The following is a 13,344-nucleotide window of genomic DNA, read 5'->3' as shown; positions in this document are numbered from 1 at the left end:
TATATAAATAAATGATGAGGATAAGTGTACAGAGTGGATTATACTAGTATGCCCCATTGCAGTTGTTGTGGCTATTTGTGTGCCAAGCTAAGAAAAGTGGGTGATCTAAAGAAAAGTATTATTTTTGTAGTGAAAACACTATTTTGGTGTTAACCAAGTGAAATTGTATACCTAGAAAATCTTTTCTAGATATTTCACAAACAACAAATCACATGTACTTGCTAGTAAGCAAAAAAGATGTCTGAACAAGCTGTAAAAGTGTAATAAACACTTTTAAAACTGATATTGTCTATCTGTTTATGTGATATCAATTTTGAACTGTAATCTATTGAACTGTAACTGTAAACTGTAATCTATTGATTGAACAAAAATCAGAAGCCTGACTAATGTTATCTGTATGTATTTATTTCAGAGTTCCATTACCTTGGAAGTAACACATGCCAACTACAAGGACCCAAACAATCTGACATTTGATGAAATTAAAATATTTGGCTTGTCAAAACCTCTCACGAATTTAATTGTGAAAAAAGATGGCGTAATACAACCGTCTTCCCATCAACTTTCATATGATGACGTTAACAAGGTAAATATATCATGTCCAGAAAAAGATCGGGTAGATCTATCGGAATGGCTGTGAATTTACCTTTGTTGTTTATTAAATATTAAGAATTAATCTGTGGTACAATACAGAACATTTTACGCACATATATTCTGACACGCAAAACAGTAACAAACTCCTACAGTATCTAAAAGGGCACTTTCAAAAGGTCTTGTTTCTAAGAAACTGATGTCTGTTGTTTCAACTAGCCTGCCCCTGTTCATTTAGCTTTGTTCAGCAAGTTTGCTTCAAATTCTTTACAATTGACCTGGTGGAAACACTACATGGTAGATGAGAAAGACAACAACTCAATTAAAAGGATAGTTTGGGCACCTTAGTCAAGTAGTCAGAAGATTTGGACACTTTGCTGAAAATAGTATGAGGCTGTTGGAATTGGCCTCCTCTGTAAATGTACCCATGGATGTTCCTAATAATTATTATGGTGACAATGTCTTGGTGCAAAAACTAAAGGTTAGTTACAGATCCTAAGAAACAATGTTGAAAGTGTTGGTCTTTCCAGTTATAAATAGAATAAAAGAGCACCTAGCTGAGCTTAAGGTTACTAATTCATTCATATATAATGTGGGCTATACCGAGCGCGGGTTTGTTTTTTCTCTGGTTTTGTTTCAAAATATTGCCTTATTGTCATACCAGCTGTCCATCAAGCCTATTTAAGGCACATTTGGGTGTGGCTCACAAGCCAGCCCTTGTTAGATGTAAACCCCTATACCTGGGAGGTGAGTGCATCTGATTTTAACTGCATTTTAATGGTGTTTAAAGCATATAGGTCAGTGTAGGACCTGCATATAATGAGGTGCCCTTGACATTGGGATGCAGGCTTAAATGTTTTGATCAAAATATGAACTAATACCTCATGTTTTCATTTTGCTAGACATACACAGATATGAAGTGTTCAGGATAAGCGCTGACAACTGTTTTTTTGTTTTGTATACATATATGGGCATTTATATTGCCACGCAGCTGATACCACCTACAATATGCGATATATCGAGCGCGAGCTTATTGCCAAGCAGCTGGTACCATATATAATGTGGGATATACCAAGTGCGGGCTTGTTTTTTCTCTGGTTTTGTTACTAATTCATTCAGGCTGAGCCCATGTTTAGAGGGAAAATATTACTTCAAGTGGGCAAAACTGCTGCTAAGAAAGATGCATACACAAAATATCTGAGTCTGTTGAAGAGACTTTAACATCAAATAAATAGTTCTACAAATCATTATATTATCTAGAATTTAATTTGTTGACAGCTAATAAGGGGTATGCATCCACAACTAGACTCTTTTCTAGATCGCAAGATCTCATGAGCAAGATTCACCACTTTAACTATATTATCTGACTTTGAACTACAATTCCTGTTAGTTAGTGATAGCTAAATAAACAATACCAATAATTGATAGCGTTAACCTGATGTATTACTACTTTGAAAACAAGCTAAGAAAATGTGTTGATTATTCTCTCCCCACTGCAGATTGGTCATGTAACTGGTCTTAAACTACTGTTTGGAGAATCATACTCTCTGGAACTCAATAATGATAATTACAGATTTAACTGTCATCCTGAGGAAAATGCAAGCCCAGAATCTTGTGCAAAACGTGGATGCCTCTGGATTGTATGTACTTCAATGTTTTTTTCAGAACTGAAATAATATACATTTAAGAAATTATTAATAGGAAACTGTTAAACGCCCCTATCAACTTCATCTTGTCACAGAGAACTTTTAATTATTTTGCCCAATTCCTACTAATTAATCCTTTCAATTAATATATGTTTAACCTTTATTCCTTACCCGGCCTACTCATTTTAGTTTCACTTTAAGCCCTGCTAATTCTCTCTTCATTCTGCTCCATTTTATTCTTCCACAAGTTTAATATGCAATAAATAGTTTCACTAACCTATAAATGCACTTCCAATATAAGTTTTTTTAATTTACATTAATTAGTTTACTTTAGCATTGACCTACAACATTTTACCATAGAGGCTAGAACTGCTATAGCTTGTATGGACACTCAACTGTCACCAAAAATAGGGAAGACAAAGAAAAGTTTAGGTATTAGGAAAACATTCTTGGAATGTAACCATAGAATAAACTGAAATACATATATTCTAAGTTGTTGTTTTCTCTATAGCAATAAATTCATAACTTTGATTTCTGAAGGCCAGACAAAGGGCCTGATTCATTAAGGATCTTAAAATGAAGAGGATCCTTATTTCAGTCTCCTGGACAAAACCATGTTACAATGCAAGGGGTGCATTGCACATGGTTTTTGCACATAAGTTAAATACTGACTGTTTTTTCATGTAACACACACATATCAACTTAAAATTTCAGAGTACAAATAAGCTATCAAGTATTTGTGTGTTACATGAAAAAACAGTCAGTATTTAACTTATGTGCAAAACAGAACACTCATTTGCACCCCTTGCATTGGAACATGGTTTAGTCCAGGAGACTGAAATAAGGATCCTCTTCATTTAAGATCATTAATGAATCAGGCCCAAAGTTCTTAAAAAAACCATGGTACAGAGCACACCCATAGTCCTTCAGTAGATATTCTGCTGAGATTATTTCAGAAAAATGTATATTACTCTTAGGTACAATTCATTGCTATGTATATTTCTATGACAATATAATGTTTATTATCACATATCCAATGTCATTGTGATATTTAAAGAGAATAAACATACACGTTTGTGTATATGTACAATCTTCTGGAAGTTGTTTCAGATTACTTAACCCAAGAAGATCTGAGTGTATTTCTGTTCCTTCTGGTCCCCACTCAAGTTACTGTTTTATTTTCACCAGAATAACCTGTGTGTTCATTAGCTTAATAGACATATTTAAAGTTCTTAAGGGTCATTTACTGACAAAATGCAAAGACGTGAAACCCCATGGCAACCAGATATTTGCTATTACTGTCTATCTTGCTCTAGTTAACTCAATGCCAACTGCTAATTGGCTGCTCTGGTGTTTCTCTACATTTGCAAGTTGTAAGTTGTTAAATAAATAACTGTGATATATTAATACTAAATTGCCTTTTTGTGCACAAGATGAACCTTATATCTTCTCAATAGTAGACAGGCGCGGACTGGCATATTTCAGCCCGGGGGGCACACAGGCGCCCGCATCACATGACACGCATCGTGTGTCATGTGATGCGGCCGCCTGTGCGCTGACGCGGCCGAATCCCGTGTCATGAGATGCGGCCGCGGGTCAAAATCAGGTAAGTTTCCATTCCGGCCGGCCCTGCCAGCGCAACTGAGCAGCCCGGGGGACCAATGCCCCCCGGGCCAGCCCGCCCTTGATAGTAGATTAGTGTTGCTCTATTGATGTTGTAAAAATACAATGTTGCCACTTCCTTTTTTATTTCTACTAACAGTAAAAAATATTATGCTTTTTTAAAATCTTCTTATTTCTTTAAAGCACATTTCTTTTCTTTGTCCTTTGTTTTGACTGTTTTGCTTTGGTTTACAGGCTGCCACTTCTTCTAATGTTCCGTACTGCTTCTATCCGAGCACTTTCGGTTATACTGCCAGCAATGTGCAAAGCACAGCTACTACTATAACAGCACAGCTACAAAATGCACAGTCATTTATACGTTATGACATCTCTCCACCAATAAACAACCTTCAACTTACAGTTATATACCATGAAAATAATATGCTACAATTTAAGGTAAAACTTTCTTTGAATTGATTATTTTTTTATATTTTCTAACAGCATACATATGTCAGACACATAATCCATGTTTTACTTTCTCAATACAATTACCATGCCTTTAAATCCCAGATACGCTACAGGTGGAGTAGCGTTCATTTCAGTGAACAGTGCAAACTGGTTAATGAATGTGAAGAATCTGTGTTGTCTTGAAACAAATCACGGATTATGTTAGTAGTGAATAGCTTGAAATATTCATAGTAACTGAAAACATGTTTTATACCATTGAGCACCAGTTACTGTCAAAAATTCTACCCTATCTGTACATAGGCAAAACGAGGGGGGGAGTGCCCGGAGACCCGCCTCCAAGCCTGGGACACTGTATAATTGAGGTGGCTGGACCCTGCCCCCGCTTCACATGGCTCTGCTTGAAAAGGGAGAGCTGCGTGCACCTAACAGCGCCACGGCTGCTATATAGTACAGTGCCGCTATGTGGGGCACTTAGTTAGCGGAGGGGAGGGTTTCTGGAGAACCAGAAACCCTCCCTGTGTGTGCCCCTGGGCATCCATAATAATTATCTATTTGCCATGACTTATATGTATCACTGTTAAATCATCTAGAGCTAATCATGCATATGAGATACAATAATATAATTATGTAAAACTTGTAATTGAGAAGGGCTGTTTCTTTAAGTAAATTATGACAATTTTAAAAAACAAACTGCTGGAAAACACAATACAATATTTCCTATGTGTGTACCATACACAGTATATATACATGTGCTGTGTGTGCAGTCCTGTTCTTCTTAAATGAGCTCAAATCACTGCTTCAGTTTAAATTACTTAAATGAAAATCAATGCTAAAAATTAGTGGCTGCAAACAGTACAAAGTTAGTATACAGCATTTACTAACGTATGTAAAAGTAAACTGTAAGCATGAAACATGATGCTCAATCGTTCAATTAGTGCTCACACATTTATGCGTCTAACATAAAGTTTCTCTACATAGATATATGATCCAAACAATAAACGATATGAAGTTCCAGTACCGATAAATACCCCGAGCAGTCCATCAAGTACAGAGCAACAGAGAATGTACGATGTTGAGGTTGTTAATAATCCTTTTGGAATTCAAATTAGAAGGAGGAGCACTGGGACAGTCATGTAAGTAATGGTATCTGGTTTGCAGAAACTATATATACACTGTAAGATATTTATATCACTATGTGCTCATAAAGCAAACTACTCAATGTTAAGATGCATTATAACATATCATTCTCGTAAACGCCTGCATTCTGTTGCTCTGTTCTGGTCAACTTGAAGTTTTGCTATGGAAGGAAGACATTATTTCTGCACATAAGGGAATGACCTTTTCAATGCATATTGTAAATATTGATAGGCAGATGTATATATAGTTTGGTATTTGAAAACCTCACATAACAAATAAACATACTAACTTGCAATTTGCTGAACCTACAAAACATTGACTATATAACACTGTAAAACTGTAATACTATGGTACAGTATATTTTTCAGTGTTTCATAGTTTAATATTGACATATTATTGTTGATTTGTTCATGAAATCTGAAGATGGGCATGTTTTGAATAATGTAGCTTAACTCCAAGGGTAGGCTGGGCTGGGGGTCAGGGGGGTGCATTTGCCTCCCGGGCTGTACCCATAGTGGTCTGCCATGGGCTGGGTCACCTGCATTTTTTTCTCTTTAAAATGTTCCTAATAGGCTGCTGACTCGAGTCTAACCCCACGGGCTGATATTTGGCAGCTGTCCCGTGTTTAACCCCATCTTTTTAAATAAAAAATATAAAAAAATCTCTTGCACCCTGATGCTGGCCACACATTTTGATATCATAGTTTATGTCCCCATAAGTACTGCAGTGAAAATGATCAGACCATTCTATAAATTTGACATTACTATAAATGTGTATGGTAGATAATCATGATCAGCCTGTGTGTATGGTCATGTTCTGACTGCATTAATAAACCAAGTTAAAAATAAAAAGCAACATTGAGCACTTGGTCAGACTGACAGGATTGAAACATGACCTACCTGACTGCCTTTGTTGGTGACATACACTTTCTATTAGAGTGTTTCTAAATGGCACTTGTCTCCCTGCTTGTTTAAAATGAAGGGCCTTCCTTGATATATCCTTCGTCTTGTCAAAATTATGGTCACTTATATCAGACATGCCTAGAACTTGCTCATTGGCCTCACACCAGACCAAGATGCAGTTTTTGACAGCTATTAACATACATGTTCATGTCTGAGTGATTTGCCAGAATGCTAGATTGTAAAGAATACATCCCATCTAGGGTTTTACTGTATGTCAATGCACATTAAAAACAATTTAATTACTAAGGGCCTGATTCATTAAGGATCTTAACTTGAGAAACTTCTTATTTCAGTCTCCTGGAAAAAAACCATGTTACAATGCAAGGGGTGTAAATTAGTTTTCTGTTTTGCACATAAGTTAAATACTGACTGTTTTTCATGTAGCACACAAATACTTGATAGCTTATTTGTACACTGAAATTTAAAGTTAATATTTGTGTGCTACATGAAAAAACAGTCAGTATTTAACTTATGTGCAAAACAGAATACTTATAATACCTTGCATTGTAACATGGTTTTGTCCAGGAGACTGAAATAAGAAGTTTCTCAAGTTAAGATCCTTAATGAATCAGGCAATAAATATTTTCTGTCCATTGAATAATGACTGCTTTCATGTGTTATTGTTCTTTTCTGGCACGTTTTCAGACTTATATGATAAAACTCTCATATACAAAAAAAAATTTTTTAGTAAACAAAAACCTCATGACTGTATAACATGTTGAACAAAAACATATCCATACAATTTGCATGAATTTCTTATATTCTCCAGCTGGAATTCTCAAGTTCCCGGATTCACCTTCTCAGACATGTTTATTCAGATTTCCAATCTACTGCCCTCAGCTTATATATATGGACTTGGAGAGACTGAACACCCCACATTCCGTCTAGACCTCAACTGGAACACCTGGGGATATTTTGCAAAAGACCAGCCTCCTGGAGTAAGTAATCAAATGAAAACACCATAGATATGTGACTCCCTGTTACTGTGTGGTATTGTAGTGCATGGGTAAGTAGTGCACCTCCTTCTTTTGCTCCTGCTTCCAACATATGCAAACTCCCATTTACTTCAGTAATCAACTGTTACTCAAACTCATGCAGAGAAACTAATTATTTCTCTCACCCAGGGACAGCGTCTCTTCAATTTTGTGTGAAGCTCTGACACCTTCTTGTGTACATCCTCTTCTGCAGGGATATCACACATATGACTTTGCATAGTATAGACTCTGAAACTCTTCTGTGTACTCTCAGACTTATCTCACCCCCCCTCTATGGGGTCAGTATCCCTTGGGCTCTGGCACTTCCAGTGTGTGTCCTCAACAATGGGCTCTGCCACTCTTTCCTGGTCCAACTCTCAGAACCTCCTGGGTCACCATTATTCATATACTGACTATATGCTTCTTCCAGTGATCCTGTTTCTCTAGGGTCTTCCTCAGCAAACTCTTTATTCTCTAATGCTGCCTATTCTTTAGGAATGATTTTGTAATATGGCCACGCTGCCACATGTCATGATTCCTCTTTCTATCTCTGTGATCTTCACATCACTAAAGGCAGTCACACTGCTTTGGAAGCACTCCACTCTAAGTTGGGGTATTACCCCTAATTTGAGGAATTTTGGGGGTATGCAGGCTCTCTCCTGGCAGCTTAATGACAATTAGCCACAGCTCTGCACCCCAGAATGCCAGGGGGTCTAAATAATCCATGAGTTCTGATGTCATCACTGTAGTTGTTCATTAGCATAACTTGTATATTTTAAGGAATAATGCACCCCTACTACTGTAAATTGTTGTGAATATTAGAAGTCCCATAGGAATTATGTATTCTATATTCTGTAGCCAGGCACTAAGCCTATAGCTGCGTGCTGTTATATGGTCCCATAACTCTTCAGTTTTTTTAAATGTCCATATATTTTACTATAGGTATATATAATTTTACTTCCTATTCCTAAACTTTCCTGGCTTACAAATTTAGATTCTATAATGCTTGGATGATAAATATCACATGCAGAACACAAATGGGTGAGTTGCAGCACATTTCAAATCAAGATGAAATATATAGAATATATTTTTCTACATAACCGTCCCCAACTACAGATTTCTCCTGGCAATGGATGGAAAGTGCAATTTTTTTGATCTCAGAAGTAGCACATATTCCAGAATTGCCAGGACTAACCACCCTCCCCCATATATATATAAATTCCCATCCTCTCCTCCCAAGTTCAGAATTCCATGACCCCAATCCACCCCATTATATGTAAATATGTACATATACATTATATGTTTTTATGTACATATACATTATATATATATATATATATATATATATATATATATATATATATATATATATGTACATGGGTAGCTCAAAGGTGTTTAAGTACACAAAAGGGTCTTTACCCACTAAATTTAGGCTTTGGAATTTATGGCTTTGGGAATTTTGGAATATAACTGAGCTTTAATTATCAAGAACCTTACAGCAACTAACACTGGTTTAAAGAAAATTTAAAAAAACTCTAGCCCCCATCCAGCACACTGGTTCACTTATTGGCCCCTCATTAACCAGTGGGCAGTTTGGCTAATTACCTGAACACAAATATACAGCCCTTTTATTTTTGAGTTCCCTACTTAGGCATTGGGATCAAACCCCCCTATCTTCAACTAGTTCTTTAACTGATGTCTCAGACCTTCTGCAGGATACACAACAGCCTCACATTTGGACCTTCTTCTGATCTCCTCAATGAACCTTCTCCTTGGTGCCTCACTGGGCTAAGCCCTTTATTGAGTTCTAGGTGGGTGTGGTCACAAACTTTTCCAGATCCTGAAGCAGTGTGATTTCCTTTAAGTTCTTCTATAGGGGGAGGTGGTAATTCTAGTAGTACATACTACTAGTAGAAATATCAGTGCCTAGAGGCTTTGATAAAAATATTTCCTAACAACAGATGCTTATTTACTGATGGATTTACCATTTCTCACATTATTTATTTGAGCTTAAAACCCTCATTCACTGTGGGCTAAATGTTTTACAAGAAGACTTAATTCTATAGTTCCCTAAAATACATTATTATAGTTGCTAAAAGCACAATGACTGTTTGCAATTTACATTGGAATGTGTCTTCTGGTTTGGCTGACATGCACTTCACAACGCACATAACTTTTAGCTATAGAAAAAACTGTCAAATGTGTTTTGAGATAAAAGGGAGAAATGCAATTTAAGTCCAGGGGATAATTCTATCAAACTGAGAGTTTTCCGTCGAGTTTGAAAAACCAATCAGATTCTAGCTATCATTTATTTAGTACATTCTACAAAATGATAGCTAGAATCTGATTGGTTGCTATAGGCAGCATCTCTACTTTTCAAACCCGCCAGAAAACTCTTTGCTTGATACATTCACCCCAGATTCTTTTCCAAAGTCATAAGGGCATATCTTTTGTGATTTGATACTGAGCAGATGTTTCCAGTTGACAGCAATGGAGATGTCATTGGAAGACATTATTCTTGATGTTTCTGAGATCGCAGAATATGGCATGTGCTTGTTTTTCTATGTCATTGCTTGTGCAACATTTTTAGACATGTGGCCTTCCTTGAAAGTCAGGATGAAATTTTCTCATAAACCCATGTCATATTGTGGTCATATTGTGGTCAAACTAAAAGCACAATAGCGCTCGTCAACATCATACTGAAAAATGCAAAGGCATTTCTTTGCTAAACCTGGAATTTCAAATTTTCCTTCTTTAGATCAATCTTATGTCAATCCATCACATTTTAGATTTTACTCTCTGTTTCCCACAAAAACAAATGCTAGGTTTTGAGACAAAATATATAGCAAAACATTGGTTACAGTTTTGCTGTATTAAATGAAAGTACTGAGTAAAGCTTAAGAACGTGTCTTAGTAAATGTTTTATCATAAGGGAGCTGATAATACCAGGATAAGTGTCTAATGTCTATTTTGGAATCTACAAATCAATATGACTGCAAGCTGATAGTCACAGTTAGATTTACGTAGCAAATCATTTTAATAATAGCTGTTCTAGGCACTAATAAATTTACAATAAAATGTCATTATAGTTTCCAGCAATTATTACCAACATACAGTTATATGCAGTATTCTACAATGGAATGTATACTAAAGATCACAGTTTTTGTACTCTACAATAATGCGCAGAATTTTACAATTATTTTTGCTTAGTATAGATAAATAGAGGCAGGACCTGTCCATTACTGTTAACCAGGGAATCCACACTGGACTACAAACCTAAGGCCCCATACTCACTGATGGTTTTTTTTTGTTTGCCTTAATAAATGCTAGTACACGCAAATGAAACGAATTTGACATGAGTTTGATTTATATACGGTTTACATATATTTAGAGGCATTTACAAATGGGCTTATTCTGTGTTTGTTAACCTGCGTTTTATGGCAAAACAGGAATCTTTCCTCTTCCTTTAACCAAACACATGTGTGTATCACATGTGTATACACAGATGGGTAGGCTGAAAGTTATTATTATTCATTTTGAACTAAAACCAAAATAGGTTTCCTGGTTGACCTCTGTCTGACATTGGACAAATAGATCAAAATTGTTTGCTATGGATCTCGTGTTAAACAAAAATCATATGATGTTCCACAGATTTATAGATTTAAAGGGTAAGCTCAATTTACATTGCGTTATTTTGATGCCTTTATTTGCAGTACAAAGACAACGCATATGGAGTGCACCCCTTTTACATGGGACTTGAAGACGATGGCAATGCTCATGGAGTTTTCCTGCTAAACAGCAATGCAATGGGTAAGCTCAATGTTGTGTATTCCATCACTTTCATACATATGATAACATCATTGCAAATTATGGTAGTAGTGTGTTTATTAATCGATGCATCTATTATTCTTCTTCTAAATGTTTTTAAAATCTTTTAGTTAAGCTAGGTACACACTACACGGTTTTCGTCCTATAATCGGCTCAATCAGCCGACTTACGACCGCTCGTTCAAAAGTCGGGTCAGTGTGTGTAGTGACACAATGGTCGAAAGTCTGCCCAAATGGAAGATTGTCGCCTCATTTGGTTGGTCGTACCATTAAATATTTTTGTTCCAATCTCGTTTCCGTTGTGTAGTGTCTATAAACTTCCGACCGATCCACGACAATTCTCAATCATTGCTCACAACAACATGGCTGTAAAAAGTCGCTAAAGGGACGTCCACTCTTCCCTTTATCGTCTTAAACAAGGCTAGTGTGTATGCAGTCCATGGACCAAGCGATCGGACCATCGATTGCATGTAAAATCGATCTACATAAAAAGTTGATGGAAAATTCTGTAGTGTGTACCCAGCTTTAGGAATCATTTTGGTCTGTTGTCAATTATTTTTGTTATCTATTGTTCAGATTTTTATTAATAATATACTTCCATTAAATTACTTTCATGTTGGCTACAAATTAAAAATATAACAGGCTAAATAAAATATTGCAATGATGTCAGTAGTTGTTAACTTTAGTGGCAAGACACAATGGGCCTGATACAAGTCCCTTTGTGCACAGAATCTTGTGTGAAATAGATCTACACCTGCTCAGAAACGGACCTTGCACCAAGGAACACATTTGCAGGCAATTCTTCTGTGAACACAAATGACACGACTGCCTATAACTTGAAGGGTGTAATGGGGTGGGGAAAGGGGCGGACGAATGTAGGCCATGTACGGTAAGGGTGTACCAACGCAGATGTGGCCAAAGCAAGTGTTTTTTTGTAAGTGCATGTTTATTAGCTGTATCATTTACACCAGTTACAGGGCAGGCGTAAGCGCCTACTGATAGTGATGACTGTAATGGGATTGCCTTTATTTTAAAAAATACATGTATGCATGCCAGTAGATAGCAAAACACATTTGTATGTAAGGAAGAAAGAATATAAAAATGCATTGTATGTATAGTACATATTAAGAACATTTTTATTTATATATTTACTGTTAAAATGCCCCAAAAAATATTTTTTTACAAATATTTTTATTAAGGAATATAGTATTAAAAGTTTTTAATTTATTTTATAAATATTTTTTTTTGCATGTGTTCTGATGGGACTGTATAATGCACATATTAATGTGGGTATCCTGCATTCTGCTCTGTCTGACTACATACAGCAAGTAACATTTAGCCAGAGCATAGTTATAGCTAGATTCAAAAGGAAACGCTTGGATACTATTGGAACTACGCTCAAGTTCCCTGTTCGTTTGTTTTTAAATGCAAGTTCCATGCAGGTTGCGTCCGAAGATGATCAGGTCCAATGAGTTTTCAGCGTAGATGTGGTTGGGGTTTCGCCAGAAAGTGTGGGTGGTTTTCTCAGAAAGGAAACATTTGGGCTGAGTTTTTGCAGAACAATGCATGGCTTATTTTGACCTGATTTTACCTTGACAAATGTTGGATGGTTTGTTTAATGAAAACCCATGTTTTGGGTTGCATTTACAATTTCTACCCTAGAACTGAACAGTCACGATTTGAGGGAACCTATCCCACGTGTTAGAACTTTAGTCCCAATTATGTGACATTTGGGAGATTACATAATTTAGTGAATACATTTATATATAATATTTATATCAGCTATTATATTCATTTACAATTCCCCTATACAAATTATCTGGAAAAACTTTACAAATGGGGTCTTTATACTTTTGTTATTATTTTGCTATTATTTATCCAACAGCACCAGGCTTTACAGCCCAGCTCACAACATATCATAGGCAGCACTGTGGTTTTTACAAAGGAAAGTACTGATAACATTTTTTACAGCCATAATATTATGTAGTACAAACATTATTTCTTCATTCAAAACTAAAATAATGACAAAATAAAAACTCTGGTAAGAGGGAAGCAAAGCTCAGATGTGGGAATTAAAAGATGCATAACTCAACACTGTAAAAAAAACATTTCTCTGTCACCTGCTGTGTTCAATATCAGT

At 36.2% G+C, this 13,344-nt stretch overlaps 1 protein-coding gene across 1 annotated transcript in view; it reads left to right on the top strand.

Moving 5' to 3' along the window:
- The window catches only part of LOC142143417 (maltase-glucoamylase-like), a 191,734-nt gene that overhangs the window by 146,323 nt on the left and 32,067 nt on the right, over positions 1-13,344 (top strand). Inside the window, exons 48-53 of the mRNA XM_075201251.1 lie at positions 413-583; positions 2,088-2,228; positions 4,092-4,292; positions 5,283-5,437; positions 7,173-7,341; positions 11,091-11,187. Of these exons, the coding sequence (XP_075057352.1) occupies positions 413-583; positions 2,088-2,228; positions 4,092-4,292; positions 5,283-5,437; positions 7,173-7,341; positions 11,091-11,187 (934 nt within the window). The remainder of the gene's footprint in view (positions 1-412; positions 584-2,087; positions 2,229-4,091; positions 4,293-5,282; positions 5,438-7,172; positions 7,342-11,090; positions 11,188-13,344) is intronic.

Source organism: Mixophyes fleayi, chromosome 3 (genome assembly GCF_038048845.1).
Source record: "Mixophyes fleayi isolate aMixFle1 chromosome 3, aMixFle1.hap1, whole genome shotgun sequence".
NCBI lineage: Eukaryota > Metazoa > Chordata > Amphibia > Anura > Limnodynastidae > Mixophyes > Mixophyes fleayi.
Note: the sequence above shows the minus strand (reverse complement) of the source record. Positions and strands in the feature narration are given on the sequence as shown.